We start from the raw sequence: 17,881 nt of genomic DNA on the forward strand, positions 1-17,881 counted from the left end.
GTTCTGGGCATTTGGGGTACATCAAAGAAGAAGAAAAAATCCTTGCCCTTCTGACACTTTTTCTTTCTTTTGCCACACTTGGGGGCACGCAGGAAGATCTTAGTTCCCTGAGCCATGCCCCCTGAAGTGGCATCTCAGAGTCTTAACCACTGGACCACCAGGGAATTCCTTTGGCACTTTTCCTTAAGCGATGAAGATGATAACATCCATCTCCGAGTGCATGAGATAAGGAGTTTGAGGGCACTTTATACACTGCAGTGAGTCGTGGGTCTCATGGCTCATGGGAAGTGACAGTCACGCAGGTAAAGGACATCAGGCCAGCCAGAGCCAAGGGTCCCCCTCACACTACTGCACTGCCCGCCTGGCATTCTTTCAGTCACATCTCCTCTCATAATGTCCTTGAAAAGAGGTCATGGCTGCTGCCAGCTCTCTGAGGGCTGGGGGTGGGGAGGCTAGGAGTAAGGGAGGTCCCATTCTGTAGCCGCTGCTCGCCCCCACCTTCCCCTCCGTATTCCTCGAAGTTTAGGCACTGTCTCCCTGCCTCTACCCGGCTGAGGAAGGGCCCAAGGCAGCATCTCCACCCCACAGGGACCCTGTCCCTTCCTTGTCACTGAAGGCTGTCGGCAGGGCCAGGTGTCACCTGCTTCTGCCCCACGCCCCTCACCTGGAGCACACACTCTGCCCCGCACACACCTTTGTTCCTGGCTCAGGTTTGTATGTTTGTTTGAGGACAAGTAAGACAGTAGCAGCACCTGAGCCTGTGGCAGCCCACACCTGCCACCGAGTGGCTGTCGCCCTCTCACTTTGCCCGCCCAGGCTCCCGCCTTCTTATCGATGGAAAGTCCATAGTTCATCTCAGTCTTGACACTTAGGTCACTTCCTCACTTCAGAGCCTCATCGAGTCTCACTGGGGTTATCATAACCCCCCCAATCTGTCTCTCCACCCCTCGAGCCTCCCTTTATTCTGCAACCACAGGAAGCTTTATTCTTCAGCATTCTGCCTGCACTTCACTGAACTTAACTATTCCAGACAGTCCTGTATGAAATCTGTCAGTGTCTTTCTGGCCTTCGGGATCGAGTTAAAGTTCTTTATCATGGCTTTATCATGCCTCTCCTAGGTATTCAATTCTCTTGCCTCTCTCTCTATGATCTTTTCTTTATAAACAGCTTTATTGAGTTGTACATCGCATACCACAAAATTCATCCTTTGAATGAATATAATTCAGTAGTTTTTACTATATTTACAAAATTGTGCAATTATTAACACTGTCTAATTTTAGAATGTTTTCCTGTCTCCCTATATCATCCCCTCCTCCAAGCCTTGGGAACGACTAATCTACTAACCTCTGTCTCTATGGATTGCCTACTGGGGATATTTCATATAAATGGAATCACATAATATGTGGTCTTTTGTGACTGGCTTCTTTCACTTAGTAAGGTTTATCCATGTTGCAGCATGTATCAGTAATTCCTGCTTTTCTTTTTTTTTTGACTGCATCACAAGGCAAATCTTAGTTCTTCGACCAAGAATCCAACCCTGGTTCCCCTTGCAGTGGAATTGTGTAGCCTTAACCATTGGACCACCAGGGAAGTCCCCCAGTTCATGTCTCTTTTTCACTAAATAGGTTTCAATTGTATGCTTATGCCACATTTAGTTTATCTCTGCTTTGGTGGATGAACATTTGGGTGTCTTTCACTTTCTGGCTGTTATGAATAATGCTGCATGCTGCCATGAGCATTCCTGTACACGTGTGTGTGTGGATGTATGTTTTCATTTCTGTTAGGTAGATACCTAGGAGAGGAACTGCTGGGTCGTATAGTAATTCTATATTTAACATTTAGAGGAATGTCAGACTGTTTTCCAGGTATCTGTACCATTTTGCATTCCTACCAGCAGTGTGTGAGGGTTGCAAATTCTCCACAGCCTTGCATGTTATATCTGTCATTTTGGCTTTAGCTGTCTTAATGATACCCTATACCCTTTTTTTTTTTTTGGCTGCACCATGAGGCTTGTAGTATCTAGCCCCGACTAGGGATTGAACATGGGCCTACAGCTGTGAAAGAGCTGAAGGCCACTGGACCAGCAGGGAAATCCCTGATTTCCTATACTCTTAATAGAAAATTTATATAGCCCTTACTCAGTGCTAAGCACTGTTCTGCTGCTACTGCTGCTAAGTCGCTTCAGTCGTGTCCGACTCTGTGCGACCCCATAGATGGCAGCCCACCAGGCTCCCCCGTCCCTGGGATTCTCCAGGCAAGAACACTGGAGTGGGTTGCCATTTCCTTCTCCAATGCATGAAAGTGAAAAGTGAAAGTGAAGTCGCTCAGTCGAGTCTGACTCTTAGTGACCCCACAGACTGCAGCCTACCAGGCTCCTCCGTCCATGGGATTTTCCAGGCTAGAGTACTGGAGTGGGGTGCCATTGCCTTCTCCGAAGCACTGTTCTAGGTGTCATTTAATCTTCCCAGAATCCCTATGAAGTCAGTACTAGTATCATCCCCATTTTACATATGAGGAAACTGCGACACAAAGAGATCAAGTGCTTGGGCTGGTCCCCTGGCTGACAGTCATTAGAGGTGGGGTTCAAGTCCTAGTAGCTTTGCCCTGGAGTCCGTACTCTTCACCATCATGTCACACTGCTTCTCATACACCCTCGTAATGCACTCAATGTGTTTCTGTTTGTATGTGTTTTTACCAAGTGTGTGTGTAATGTGGACATAAATGGTGTTGTATTATGTATCTCATGCTGCCTTTTGCTTTTTAAACTAAGCTCTGTGAGTTTAAGCTTCATCCATGGTCTGCTCTATGGATTCCACCTGCTGCTGACAGCCCCTGGTGGCCCTGTCCCTTCCCCTCTGAGCAGGGCTCCCAGGCCTTGTAGGACTGGCCTCTTCCTCTTTTGTCCCTCTCTTGGCACAGCCTATGCTCTGGAAATGCTGCCATCCTAGCTTTTCCCAGAATGTGCACTAGTATTTCACACCTTGAGCCTCTGCTTTTTGAGGCTTATGGACTATTTCAGATCATTGAGCTCCATTTCCTCATTTTATAGATGAGGACAGTGAACTTAAGGAAAATGGTTTGCTGAAGGCTGTATAGTCATCACCCCCCTCCCACCCTCATCTCCGTCCTGCCTTCTTCCCTCCCCTACTTCTCTTCCTTCCTCCTCTACCACCCCCAGCCCAAAGACCTGCCCCTCTCTTCACACTGCCGCCCCCATGGCTGGGGAGTTAGAACAGATACCCCCTGTTGGCTGAGGAGTTCAGTTCAGTTGCTTAGTTGTGTCTGCCTCTTTGCGACCCCATGGACTGCAGCATGCCAGGCTTCCCTCTCCATCACCAACTCCCAGAGCTTGCTCAAACTCATGTCCATTGAGTCAGTGATGCCATCCAACTATCTCATCCTCTGTCGTCCCCTTCTCTTCCTGCCTTCAATCTTTCCCAGCTTCAGGGTCTTTTCCAGTGAGTCAGTTCTTCGAATCAGGTGGCCAAAGTATTGGAGTTTCAGCTTCAGCATCAGTCCTTCCAATGAATATTCAAGACTGATATCCTTTAGGATTGACTGGTTGGATTTCCTTGCAGACCAAGGGACTCTGAAGAGTCTTCTCCAGCACCACAGTTCAAAAGCATCAATTCTTCGGTGCTCAGCTTTCTTTATAGTCCAACTCTCACATCCATACGTGACTACCGGAAAAACCATAGCTTTGAGTTAGATACCCACTGTTCCCATGTGGGCTCTGGCTGCAATCTGCACAGCCTCCCCGTTGGGGGATATGTGATTTGCTATCAAATCATGTTCCTATTGTAGCAACATAAGTCTGGGACTCCTTTCTCTCTGTTCCCAAGCCTGTCCCAGCCCTGCTTTGGACCTCCCAGCGGGAGGCATGCTGTTGCAAGACCTGTTCCTGCCCTGGATCTGACCTTCCTGGTCTCACTGTCTTGCCCCTCCCCCTACCACTTCCTTTCTCTTCCATTCATTCATCAACTATTTGTTCTCGATCTCCTGTATCTCCTACATGCCAAGAAGCATGCCATTAACCCAGAGATGATTCAGCCATGAAGGCGACGTGTTTCCTGTCCTCAAGGAAAGTATAATCCGAATGGGGAAGTAAGATATAGACGCGTGAGAAGCCAGGGCTGCTGCAAGCATCCACAGTGTAGAGCAGCACCGAGACGGGAGAGGTCACAAGGCCCACGAGGTTGTTGGCCTGGGGGGTGGAGCCTGGGCCAGAAGGTAGCTGCCCTGGGTTTGAGTCCCGTCTCATGCTCGCTGCTTGTGTCACCTTGGGCAGCTACATGACCTCTCCGAGCCCGTCTTCCTCTCTTGTGAAGTGGGGATGATGCTTAGTGAGAGGGCCTGGATGAGGTTCCAGCACCGCGTCCGCACATAGTAGGTTTTCAGGAAACAAAGGGCTCTGAAAATGCTCTCCCTGACCCCTGCACCTTCCCCTCTGACCCCCCTCTCTCTCCTGAACAGGAATTACTCTCACTTCCACCACCCAATGTATGGAAACTGCTACACTTTCAACGACAAGAACAGCTCCACCCTTTGGATGTCCTCCATGCCCGGGGTCAACAATGGTGCGCTGTCCTGACCCCAGCCCCAGCCCCTCCGCTGCCCTGTGTGCCCATGTCTGCCTGCCGTGAGCTCCTGTCGCAGAAATGCTCCAGGCGTCACTGCAGCACGCCCATCTGTGTCCTGGAAAATCCTCTTTGCTTTTTCTCCCCTGTGGGCATCACTTATTCCATCCCAGGTGTGATAGGAATCCTGTCCTGGCTCTGGCTGGCCCTGCATCCCAAATCCAGCTTGCGCGTGTACGTGCTTGATCACTAAGTCGTGTCTGACTCTTTGCAATATCATAGGCTGTAGCCCATCAGGCTCCTCTGTCCATGGAATTCCTAGGCCAGAATGCTGGAGTGGGTTGCTATTTCCTTCTCCAGGGGATCTTCCTGACCCAGGGATCGAACGCAGTTCTCCTGCATTGGCAGGTGGCTTCTTTACCGCTGAGCCACCAGGGAAAGCCCCCGAATTCAGCTCAGGGGTTGCCAAATCCATTTGCAGGTCTTCCTGAACTTGCTGCCCTGGGAGGCTTAGAGACTAGGCGGGGTGGGAAGATGGGTTTCCACACCCTGATGCTTCTCTCATCCAATGTGCCCCACCCCCTGGCTCTGTTCCCCCTGTTCCCCCCAGGTCTGTCCCTGACACTGCGCACAGAGCAAAATGACTTCATCCCGCTGCTGTCCACGGTGACTGGGGCCCGGGTGATGGTGCATGAACGGGATGAGCCTGCCTTTATGGATGATGCTGGCTTTAATCTGCGGCCTGGCGTGGAGACCTCCATCAGCATGAGTAAGGCAAGGATGCTGACCGGGAGACGTGGGGAGGACTCCAGATGAGGGGCAGAGAGAGGGCTAGGAGGGTGACAGCTAGAAGACCAGAAGAAGTTGTGATGGGTGAGCTTCGAGCACGCAGTGGTCTTCAGGAGCAGAAATCTGGGGCAAGGGGCCAGCCGGGCCGAGTATGTATTAGGAAGTAGGTTTCTGAGGAGTACACGTGGGATAACACTGGGAAGGGGTTTGGAACATGCTGAGGGTTCCAGGGGATGCTCCAGGCCCAGTGTCCTCAGCAGTAGCCCTGGGGGCATGTTGTGAGATGACCAGGCAGGTAGGAAAGACGGCGAGAAGGACACACAGCCAGGGACTGAGGGAAGACTGAGGTCAGAAGAGGCCTGGACCACTTGCTCTGACCTCTGACCACTTGGTGTCTCTGGGTTCTTAGGAAGCCGTGGACAGACTCGGGGGCGACTATGGTGACTGCACCAAGAATGGCAGCGAGGTCCCGGTGGAGAACCTTTACAATACCAAGTACACGCAGCAGGTGAGGCCCAGCCTGTTTCCACGGCAACTGTCTCCCAGTGTAGGCCAGCCATAGCCACCAGGTGTGCGTGATGGGCAATGGGGACGGTGGAGAGAGGGGTGGAGGCACACTGCGGGGGCTGGTTTGTCCTCCCCTCCCCTGCCATCTGGGGCTGTGTGGGGGTGGGCAGGCCTGACCCCATCACCCTTCACGCTCCCCTTCTCCAGGTGTGCATCCACTCGTGCTTCCAGGAGAGCATGATCAAGGAGTGTGGCTGTGCCTACATATTCTACCCGCGGCCCGATGGTGTAGAGTTCTGTGACTACAGGAAGCATAATTCCTGGGGTGAGACTGTGGGAGGCCGGCTCCTGCTCCCACCTGAGCCCAGGTCTATCCCAGGAGCCCTGCACTCTCAGTGCCCCCACTGTGGCTTCCAGCTCCCACGTTCTCCAGCTGGTTCTCCCACTGCCTCCTGTTTCCTGGGTCTTAGATGCCGCCCTGTCCATTTTCCTCTCTGTCTCTCTTCTCTGTCTCTCCCTCACCGTTTTTCTCTCTCTTTTGACTTCTGTCTGTTTATAATCCGATGTCCCCATTTAAAAATAACTTATGGGACTTCCTTGGTGGTCCAGTGGTTAAGAATCCACCTTGCAAAGAAGGGAGCACAGGTTTGATCCCTGGTCAGGGAACTAAGATCCCACATGCTGCAGAGCTACTACGCCCACGAACCGTAACTAGAGAATCTGTGAGCCTAAAGGAAAGATCCTTATGACACAATTAAGACCTGACCCAGCCAAATAAATAAACAAGCAAATAAATAATTTTTAAAAATAACTTGCAGCAAAAGGAAAGAAGAGCATGTGAGGAAGTTCTCCCTGGATTCCTTGCCTTGCAGGTAGCATCCTGCTCACTCCTTAGGGCACCAGCAGGGCTGGTGCTGGGCGCTGGTGAGACAGTGCTGGGTGCAGGAAGAAAAGACTAGAAATTGTGTGAATCTGCCTCATTACCTAACACCTTCCAGTTTATGTATGTTTTATCGTGCACGTAATGTATCAGTTCAATAGGAGCAGGTGTATCATTTAGAAATGACTTGTGGAAGAATTAAAACATTAAAACTAGAGGAGAGCACAGTCAAAAGAATCTGGAAGACGCTAGACTCTCCTCCGGGCCCTGGTCTAGGAGCAGATCAATCTCTTTTCCTTTTCTTTACAGCTGAGTTAGTCAGCAGGGAAGGTGAGAGAGAAAGTCCCCAGCAAGAGAACACAGGACATAGAGGGCAGACATAGAACATAGAGGGCGGGCGTCCTTGGTCCACACCCCCTTATGTGGCACAGCTGACCCCTCCGAGGGGACAGGGCAGGGACACGGCGGACCCCAGGGTGGAGAGCAGCCTCCGTCTGTGCATCTCTCTGCCTGCTTTCTTTCCTGGTGCTGCTCTCTCAGTCCTCCCCCAACCTGTGCCCTGCAGTCTCGGCCTCTGATTTCTGGCTTTCTGGCCTTGGAAAATCACAGCACGTCTGAGCTGGAGGGAAGCTCAGAGGCTGTCTTGTCTGATGGGCCCCTTTCTCAGATGAGCAAGCTGAGGCCCAGAGGGAGGACGGGATGTGCCAGGACATGCAGAGCAGGCACTCTGCCCATTGTTCCCCAGGCCCCCAAATGCTGATTGCTAAGTGGTTGTGAGTTTTAAAAAGATCCTTGAGAGAAAAATGACCTTGCTGTTTGCTAGAAGCTGTGAGGATGAGGGAGAGAAACTCGGCTAAAGACACAGTCTGCTGAGTTTCCTAAGGACTGCTTGCTCCCCAGCCTAACTGCTTCCCAGTCTTTCTAATTAAAGATTAATTCTGTGATTAATTATATAAACCCTGGTATTCAGAGGGATTTGGGTCAGAAATGAAGAAGGACCCGGGTGACTGAAAGTATCGAGAATAACAAAAAAACCTTACTTAGAACTTGGGAAATAGGGGTGAAGGGAGAATCCACAGTCCCACTGAAAGTGAAAGTGAAACTCGCTCGTTCATGTCCTGCTCTTTGTGACCCCATGGACTGTATAGTCCGTGGAATTCTCCATGCCAGAATACTGGAGTGGGTAGCCTGGCTGTTCCCTTCTCCAGGGGATCTTCCCAACAGAGGGATTGAACCCAGGTCTCCTGTATTGCAGGCGGATTCTTTACCAGCTGAGCCACAAAGGAAGCCCAAGAATGCTGGAGTGGATAGCCTATCCCTTCTCCAGCGGATCTTACTGAACCAGGAATCAAACTGGGGTCTCCTGCATTGCAGGTGGATTCTTTACCAACTGAGCTATCAGGAAAGCCCTTAAAAGTGAAAACCTCTCAGTCGTGTCTGACTCTTTGTGACCCCATGGACTATACAGTCTATAGAATTCTCCAGGCCTGAATAATGGAGTGGTCAGCTTTTTCCCGCTCCAGGGCATCTTCCCAACCTAGGGATCAAACCCAGGTCTCCCACATTGCAGGTGGATTCTTTACCAGCTGTGCAACAAGGGAAGCTCATGGTCCCATTATTCTTTTTTTGGTGACAGATGTATTGAGATAATTCATTTCCTGGATAATTCACTTATTGAGTGAATGCAATTTTAGTATTGTGTGTGCCTAGTCACTCAGTTGTGTCCGACTCTCTGTGACCCCATGACCTGTAGCCCTTCAGGTTCCTCTGTCCATGGACATTCTCCAGGCAGTATAGTTTTAGTTTTCTTGCATAGTTGTGGAACTGTGTGACAATTATTGCAATCAGTTTAGAACCTTCTCACCACTCAAAAAAAAAAAATAAATTTGTACCCATTAGCATTCCCTGTATCCACAGGCCCTCCCTCTCCCCCTCCCCCCACCCCAGCCCTCAGAAGCACTCAACTGCTTTCTATCTACTATAGATTTGCCCCTCCTGGACATTTCCTAGATCACAATATGTGATGCTTTGTGATTGCCTTCTTGTACTTAGCAATAATATTTTCAAGGTTCATCCACCTGGTATCAGGTGTTCATCCACTGGTATGAGGGCTTCCCTGGTGGCTCAGCTGGTAAAGAATCTGCCTGCAGTGAGGGAGACCTGGGTTCGATCCCTGGGTTGGGAAGATGCCCTGGAGAAGGGGAAAGCTACCCACTCCAGTATTCTGCCCTGGGAAATTCCATGGACTATAGTCCATGGGGTCTCAGAGAGTTGACGGAGTGACTTTCACTTTCACTTTACACCTGGTAGCATATATCAGTACTTCATTCCCATTGTATGGATAGACCACATCTTGTTTATCCATTTATCAATTAATGGACATTTGGGTTGTTTCCCCTTTTTAGCTGTTGGGAACAATGCTGTTGTGAACATTTGTGTACGAGTTTTTGTGTGGTCAATGTTTTCAGTTCTCTGGGGTGTGGAATTGCTGGGTCATTTAGTAGGTTGAGGGTTTCCCCAGTGGGTCAGCGCATAAAGAATCTGTGGGCAGTACGGGAGACAAAGGGGACACAGGTTTGATCCCCGGGTTGGGGAGATCTCCTGGAGAAGGACATGACAACCCACTCCAGTGTTCTTGCCTGGGAAGTCCAACGGGCAGAGGAGCCTAGTGGGCTAGAGTCAGACCCGACTGAGCAGCTGAGCACACATGCATGTAGCATAGTACTTTATGTTTACCCTATTGAGGAACTGCCAGACTGTTTCCACAACAGTGGCACCAGTTTATATTCCCAGCAGTGATGAGTTCCAGTTTCTTCCTGTCCTCATCGACACTCGTCTTTGTCCTTTTGGTGGTGGTAGTTTGGTCACTAAGTCGTGTCCAGCTCTTCGCGAGCCCTCCAGGCCCCTCTGTCCATGGGATTTCCCAGGAAGAACACTGCAATGGATTGCCATTTCATTTCCAATAGCCATCTTAGTGGGTGTGAAGTGGTATCTCATTGTAGTTTAATTTCATTATTCTTGTACAAAAATTGTTCCCATTTTTCTTTTTCACTTTTCAACATTTGTCTGTATCTGGAATTTGCCTGCAATGTGGGAGACCCACATTCAATCCCTGGGTTGGGAAGATTCCCCTGGAGAAGGAATGGTAACCTATTCCAGTATTCTTGCCTGGAGAATTCCATGGACAGGGAAGCTATAGTCCGTGGGGGTGGCAAAGAGTTGGACCCATGACTGAGTGACTAACACTTTCACTTTAACAAAGGTGTAACCTGTTGCTTTTATTTTTTGCTGGACTTGGCTTTATTTCTTAAACATGTTCTGGTGCTGTCACTCAGGAGCCCTTCCTGTTTTGCTCCATAATACATTGTGCAGTGGGTGCCAGGGGTCCTGGGAGACCTGGAGGGTGTGGGTGGAGAAGGTGGCGGGGGCCTAGGAAAATGAGCACCTCTCTGCACCCGCAGGCTACTGCTACTATAAGCTCCAGGATGCCTTCTCCTCAGACCGCCTGGGCTGTTTCACCAAGTGCCGGAAGCCATGCAGGTGAGCATCCCCCCCTGGAGCCCAGGTTGGTCATCTGGGTACCACAGAGGATCCTTGGTCCATCTTTGAACAGGAGAGCCCCACCCCTGCCCCCTTCACTGAGCACCTTCTCCATCCCCAGTGTGACCATCTACAAGCTCTCTGCCAGTTACTCACAGTGGCCCTCCGTGACATCCCAGGTACTGTACTTGTGTGCAGCACTGCGGTCTTCTCTGGGCATATGTGTATGAGTGTGTTTGACCCCACCCCAACTCTGTAAGCCTGAAGTGTACGGGGGTGACCCCACTGACACCTCATCTCCTCCCAGGACTGGGTCTTCCAGATGCTGTCCCGACAGAACAACTACACCATCAAGAACAAAAGGTCAGTCCTACCCTGGTCCCGGGCTTCCCTGCCCACTAATGCAGGAGTCTCGGGTTTGATCCCTGGGATGGAAAGATCCTCTGGAGAAGGAAATGGCAACCCCCTCCAGTATTCTTGCCTGGAGAATTCCATGGAAAGGGGAGCCTGGCAGGCTCTAGTCCACGGGGTCCCAAAAAAGTCGGACACGGCTGAGTGACTAAACAGTAACAATAATTCCTTTCCCTGGGTCCTGGGCCTGGGAAAGGAATCTGTGGGAGGGAAAGCAGACCAAGAAGAGGGATGGGTACAGCTGATTGGAGGAGAGTGTTTTTGAGCAGCAGAGAAATTAACCCTAGGCCATCTCTTCCCATCCTCTCCCCCACTCCAAAGGGATGGAGTTGCCAAACTCAACATCTTCTTCAAGGAGCTGAACTACAAATCTAATTCTGAGTCTCCCTCAGTCACGGTGCGTCCCACCCCACTGAGCCTGGGATTCTCTGGGGGCGGGGGGTCTTAGTCAGGGGGCTGTCCGTGAACACGGGATTCCCTCTGTGGGGCCTGAGGGTTTGGGCCTCGAAGGTGGGGGACCAAGGGAAGAAGGGGAGGAAGGATGCTCGCTGGGGTGAAGTCTGGGCGGGGGGAGTGCTGGATGATGGGGGGAAACCTCTTGAGACAGGCCTGGGTGTCAGCCATCCCCACGGTGGCCTCATTCTTGGTTTTCCCTGGAAGAAACCAGCCAGCAGTCCTGTGCTCCCAGAGGAGGGAAGCAGAGGCCAGGGGCCCTGGGGTCAGGAGAGGCCGAGTGGAGTGGAGGATGGGCTCCCTGCCAAGTGCTTAGCGTGCCTCTCTCCCTCACAGATGGTCACCCTCCTGTCCAACCTGGGCAGCCAGTGGAGTCTGTGGTTTGGCTCCTCTGTGCTGTCCGTGGTGGAGATGGCCGAGCTCATCTTTGACCTCCTGGCTATCACCTTCCTCATGCTGCTCCGGAGGTTCCGAAGTCGATACTGGTCCCCGGGCCGAGGGGGCAGGGGCACCCAGGAGGTGGCCTCCACTCCAGCCGCCTCCCTCCCCTCCAGTTTCTGTCCCCACCCGGCTTCCTCCTCCTCATCCCCGCCGGACCCTGCCATCTCCCCGGCCTTGTCAGCCCCTCCACCTGCCTACGCCACCCTGGGTCCCCACCCAGCTCCATCAGGCTTGGCAGAGGCCAGCGCCTCTGCCCACACTCCGGGGGAGCCCTGAGAGGGAAGGACAGTGTCCCCTCCCCAAGGCAGGCACTTCCCTTGGTGGGAGGGACCCAGCCTTGGCAGGATTCAAGAATATTTGGTGGCTTCCTCTCAGAGCTGCCCAGCTGCCCCTGGTGTGTGCGTGGGCGGTGGGGGGGATGAAGTAGGATGGACGGGGGCTGCAGAAATTGCCTGGAGACCCCCGGCCAGCATCACCCCGGTTCCTCCCCGTACCCGCTGGTCTTGCCTCGAGAACACTTTGCTCTCCCCCACCCCAGTGCAGCCAAGTCCTCTTTTTCCCTGGATCAGCCAAGCCAAACTTGGATCTCTGACAAACAACTTTCCTAGGAAACAACTGACGACCAGAACAAAACACGGACAAGGGCGCACAAAGGCGTGTGTGGTTTCCTTCTAAAGACGGCTGGATTCGGCCCAGAGTGGCCCTCCACACTGCCTTCCAGTGACACAGGCGTTTGCTCCTCTTCTTGAACTGGGGTGGGGAACCCTACCCCAAAAGCCCCCTCGGTTAGTTGCTAGGCAATTCTGTTTGCCTGACTCTCAGGGCAGGAACTGGGGCAGTCTAGTGTAGTGGAGACCTGGATTCCCAGTCAGCTTCACTACCCCACCCCTCCGCCATGGAGCCTCGCCCAGCGCCTCTGCCCTGTGTCCTTGTCCTTTGTAACTCTGTATTTGCTCAAGCTATTTCCTTAGCCTGGAAGCCTCCCCTGCCCCCCCATCTGCTGGAGAACTCGTATGCAGCCCTGAGAACCCTGCTCAGATACCATTACTCCTGTGAAGGCTCTTCCCCACCCTGTCTTCCCCAGATCTTACCACTTCCCTCTCCCGTGGACTCCCATCACACACCATCACACCCGTGGAAGGGCTGATGCTGCATTTAATTTTCCTGTTCATTTCTGTCTGTGTCCCCAGCATGACTGAGCTCACTGCGGTTAGGGATTGAGTCTTGTTCATTCATGGATCCTCACGGTCTAGCCCAGTGTCCCGCTTGGAGCAAGTAGGCAGGTACTTAATAAATGTTGTTGCATAAAGAATGCCTGAGGGACTTCCGTGGGTTGGGGAACTAAGATCCCCCATGTCATAGGGCATGGCCTAAAAGAAAATGTCTGGAGAGCTGGATGGCACCATGAGGGGGCCAGGGAGTGGGTGCAAGGCCCACAGTCCTGGGTTGGGGAGTGGGGCACAGGACAGTCTCCCATTTCCCTGGCTGCACGATGGGAATGACCATCCTTCGGGGGCCTTGGGAGAGACAAACCGTCTTGCTAGTTCTTCCACGGGCATTGCTGAGCATCTGCTCTGTGCCCATCACCTCGTTCAGGTGGGAGGTGAAGACAGGTGCTCCTCCCCACACACCAGCATCAGCCCTGGGAGCCAGGCATCACCCTTCCGCACCCTCCTTAGGGCCAAATCCCGGTGCCTTAATCTGGCTTCCCTCACCCCCCACCCAACCCTTGTGATCTGCTTGACCAGAGGCGCCACGTGAATCTTGGGAAAGAGGGGGAGATGGCAAAGGGAGGGGAAGGTAAAGGCTGTGTGGGGGAAATGATGTGATGACTCCGGACTTCCCTTTCCTAGACTCACAGTGATGAGGGGAAAGTGCTGGTGTTACAACAGTTTCCTCTCTGAGCCCTCAGGTTCAGCCTGCTCCTGTGCTCTTTGGCCCCAGCATGCCCTGGCTCCCTTTGCCCTGCCTGGCGGGCTCCCTCTCCCCTGGTTCAGTGGGTGGGGCCTGTCAGACAAAGCTGGAGCTATTAAGGATGACAGAAGGCAGCCCCTACTCCCCATCCTTCCCCTGCCGCCCCCAGTCCTCGCTGGAGTTTCTCCTGCCAAAAAGCAGGTCCACCTAGGGGTCTTTCATTCTCCCTTCCATCGGTCTGTTACTCCTGCACACTAGCTTTTTTTTTTAGCTTTAAAAATAGTTTATTTCCTTGTTCACCAACATCCCCTCCCCACACACACATGCACATCCTGACCATTATTCAAAGCTTCACAAATTCAATAAAAACTGATGTTAATGTATTCATCTGACGTGATTCAAGATAAAGTGGATTTTAAAAGCAAATGGCGGAGAAGGCAATGGCAAGCCACTCCAGTACTCTTGCCTAGAAAATCCCATGGATGGAGGAGCCTGGTAGGCTGCAGTCCATGGGGTCGCTAAGGGTCGGACACGACTGAGCGACTTCACTTTCACTTTTCACTTTCACACATTGGAGAAGGAAATGGCAACCCACTCCAGTGTTCTTGCCTGGAGAATCCCAGGGACGGGGGAGCCTGGTGGGCTTCCGTCTATGGGGTCACACAGAGTCGGACATGACTGAAGTGACTTAGCAGCAGCAGCAGCAGCAGCAAAAGCAAATGGATGCCAATTATGGGGGCTTCCCAGGTGGCGCTAGTGGTAAAGAACCCACCTGCCAATGCAGGAGACACAAGAGACTCAGGTTTGATCCCTGGGTTGGGAAGATCTCCAGGAGGAGGAAATGGCAACCCGCTCCAGTATTCTTGCCTGGAGAATCCCATGGACAGAGAAGCTTGGTAGGCTACAGTCCATAGGGTCGAGAAGAATCTGACATGACTGAAGTGATTTAACATTCAAATGTGGGAAGGGACTAGGGCAGGTATCAGTAACATGGGCATGCATTTTTCTAGAGTGTTTATTTTTTATATTTTGGCCTCATTGTGCGGCATGCGGGATCTTGGTTCCCCAACCAGGGATTAAACCCCATGCCTCCTGCATTGGGAGCACAGAGTCTTAACCAATGGACCAGCAGGGAAATCTCTCTAGTGTTCTTTGAAATGGGTAGTGATCAACACATGTGCATCATATGAGCAGTTATCCAGAATGAGCACATTCAGGAGAGGGGTGCTGTCTGTTTCCTCCTTTCTAGGTCTCAGGTTGATCAGGCGGGTAGAGGAGACAGTTCATGCTGCCTCATTTTCCTTATGGAGCTTATCAGGTTAAGTGACTTGTCCAAGTTCATGATTAACACAGAATCAGATCTCAGTGTGACACACGGGGTTGGAATGACTGGGCTGGGGCTGGGACCCACGTCACCCCGACTGGGAGTCCGGTGTCCTTTCGCTGACCTTTGCTACTGCGGGGTTTGTGACACCTGATGAGAGAGGGGGCTCTGTTTTCTGGAGCTCCTTTCCCTTCATCCTTTGCTCCACAAGCCCTAATAGCCAATCCTCGTTTACCCCCCTTCTTTTAAAAAAAAAAAAATTATTTATTTAGTTTTGGTGGGGTCTTAGCTTCAGCACACAGGCTCTCTAGTTGAGGTGTGAAGGCTCAATAACGAGTACAAGGGCTTAGTTGTCCTGTGGCCTATGGGATCTTAGTTCCCCGACCAGGGATCAAACCCATGCATTGGGAGGCAGATTCTTAGTCACCGGACCCCAGAGAGGTCCCCTGCCCCTCTTCTGTTGTCTGTCTCTCCCTCACCATGATTCCTTCTTCCCGGGAGGGCTTCTGCTTGTGCTCTCACCTCTTCCACAAGACTAGTTAGCTGTTCATATTCCCAGATCCACCCACCTCTCACCATCTTGTTTAAACAGAATTTTATTGAACAGTTGAATACCATGTTTCTCAAGGCTTTAAGCTTGCTGAGTAAATAGGCATTCACCCTAAACAATGAAAGAAATTCTCCTTTTGTGCTGGGCTATGTGCAATGGCTTTGGCAATTGGAACAGACTATTAAAAGTTTCTTGGAACATTAAAAATAGGACACTGACACCTGAAACTAACACAACATTGTAAATCAACTGTATTTAAATAAAAATTTAAAAGAAGGAAAGAAAAAAAAAAACAGGACATTGAAGTTGTTAGTGTTAATACAAAATATTAACATTATTACCACTGGGAAATTCCCAAGCTGTCCAGTGGTTAAGACTCTGTGCTCCCTGGTCAGGGAACTAGGATCCTACATGCTGAAAGCCATAGCCAAATAAATAAATAAAACACATTGCTACCACTGACTGATCCTAAAGGAAATCAACCCTGAATATTCATTGGAAGGACTGATTCTGAAGCTGAAGCTCCAATACTTTGGATGCTGGGAAAGATTGAAAGCAGGAGGAGAAGGGGGTGACAGAGAATGAGATGGTTGGGTGGCATCACCAACTCAATGGACATGAGTTTGCACAAACTCCAGGACATGGTGAAGGACAAGGAAGCCTGGCATGCTGCAGTTCACAGGGTCACAGAGTAGACATGACTTAGCAACTGAGCAACCGCAACAACCACTGATTGAGTGCTCAGTATATGTCAGACCCTTGCTAAACACTTTACGTCATTTATCATTCTTGCGTGCGGTGTGAGGGGTACCAGCAAGCTTCCCATTTTTAACACGAGGAGCCTATGGCTCTCTTAGTGTCTTCACACTGGAAGTTGGGCTATTTGACTCTTGCACTGTATTTCAATGACTTGGCTCCTTCAAGAGCTCTGCTTTGGGTCCACTCATGCTGCACGTGGAGCCTCCCTGGGTGATGGTAGAGGTAATCCTCATCCTCTGTGGGTCCAGCTTTAATCCTCAGAAGCTGGATGATGGGGTAGAGTGAAGTCAGCCAGAAGTAGGGGCATCGAGGCTCCAATCACACCTACCTGGGATCACAGAGGGCCAGAGAGGGTGGACTCCAGGATTGAGGGTTAGCTGGTGGATCAAGAGATCAATGGGTGAGGAGCTCTGATGCCAAGTCACAAAACCATAGGCCCTCCTCACTCCTGTCTGTTCTCCCTGTATTTCTAGCAGTCTCAGCAGCTGGAGAACCCGGGGCCTGGACTGGGTCTTGGGGATGCTGCTCATCGCATCCAGAGAACATTGGATGAATGTTGTACTCCATTGTGGGATTCATCTGGGAGACGTCCTGCATGGATGGGCGTGGCATAAAACATCCTAAGAGTGGAGGGTGGAGTCTGACTGACTCAAAAGGACTGATAGAAAAGTGACAATTATCTGTTGCAACAAAACAGGGCCCTTGGTCCAAAGTCAGGAGTCTGCGGGCTGGGCTGGCCCAGCAGGGCACATGACCTGCACGTCTCTGGGCCTCAAAGCATGGAAACATACACACTGCCGTATGTACACCACCAGTGGGAATTTGCTGTATGACTCAGGGAACTCAAACCAGGGCTCTGTAACAACCTAAAGGGGTGGGAGATGGGAGGGAGGTTCAAGAGGGAGGGGACATATGCATATTTATGGCTGATGCATATTGATGTATGGCAGAAACCAACACAATATTGTAAAGCAATTGTCCTTCAATTAAAAATCAATTTAAACAACAACAAGGGGGAGTAGATTATTTTTGAGGGCAGTTTGGATCGATGTATCGGAATATTTGGGAAAAGGGCACTGGGAACATTCTAGCAATAGCCGTGGAGTGAGCTGTAATTCCATTAGGCCTCATGACGTCACCCTTCCCCATGGAAGCTGGGCCAGGCACTGTGGCACTCATTTCACGACAGAGGTCTTCTGGGAGGTTCAGCCAGAATCAGCAGTTGGGGATCCTGCCGGGCACAGATCGGATGAGACCTGGTGGGGTGGGGAGTGGGGCAGGTCAGGACCCCCAGTCAGGGTTAAGCTTTACTCTGAGGTTTGAATTAAAGTGAGACATTAGGATGTCATTGGAGAACCCTGGGAAAGGGGGCAGAGCCCTGAGGACTGGGATCAGGTCTGGCATCGCTCACCTGACTGCGGCAGTGTGAGAGGGTCTCTTCATTATGCAGACCCTAAAAAAGCAGAGAGTTCTGAGCTGGGACCCAGCGAATCTGACTCCAAAGCCCTGTCTTTCTCCTTCTGTTCACTTGGGACAGGCTGGGCATTGTGAAAGAGGAGGTGGAGGGCTGGGAGGGGCCACCTGGGTGTTTGGGGGGGGTGTGGTTAGGCCCGGGCACGTGGCCGCTGGATCCCGGAGCCCTGCCTCTGTCTGACTACAAAGGGTTAAGGGACCTTGGCCCCCCTTCCTCCTGCCTCCTCCCGCCTCCACCCCAGGCTCTTCCTGTCCTGAAGTTG

General features: G+C 51.4%; 1 protein-coding gene across 4 annotated transcripts in view; it reads left to right on the forward strand.

The window, feature by feature from the left end:
• Positions 1-16,997, forward strand: part of SCNN1A (sodium channel epithelial 1 subunit alpha) — a 30,867-nt gene extending 13,870 nt beyond the window's left edge. For 3 of the 4 annotated variants that reach the window (XM_055394218.2, XM_055394221.2, XM_055394220.2), the window contains exons 5-13: positions 4,474-4,577; positions 5,188-5,351; positions 5,776-5,874; positions 6,081-6,198; positions 10,215-10,293; positions 10,415-10,472; positions 10,601-10,656; positions 11,026-11,101; positions 11,494-12,910. In XM_055394218.2, coding sequence (XP_055250193.2) covers positions 4,474-4,577; positions 5,188-5,351; positions 5,776-5,874; positions 6,081-6,198; positions 10,215-10,293; positions 10,415-10,472; positions 10,601-10,656; positions 11,026-11,101; positions 11,494-11,874 — 1,135 coding nt within the window. In that variant the 3' untranslated portion in view covers positions 11,875-12,910. Of the gene's footprint in view, positions 1-4,473; positions 4,578-5,187; positions 5,352-5,775; positions 5,875-6,080; positions 6,199-10,214; positions 10,294-10,414; positions 10,473-10,600; positions 10,657-11,025; positions 11,102-11,493; positions 12,911-16,618 lie in introns of those variants that run through there. The other variant, XR_008681706.2, reaches the window with a different exon arrangement.
• Positions 16,998-17,881: the final 884 nt, after the last annotated feature.

Source organism: Moschus berezovskii, chromosome 6 (assembly GCF_049115385.1).
Source record: "Moschus berezovskii isolate FMDL1 chromosome 6, NW_MosBer_1.0, whole genome shotgun sequence".
Taxonomy (NCBI): Eukaryota; Metazoa; Chordata; class Mammalia; order Artiodactyla; family Moschidae; genus Moschus; species Moschus berezovskii.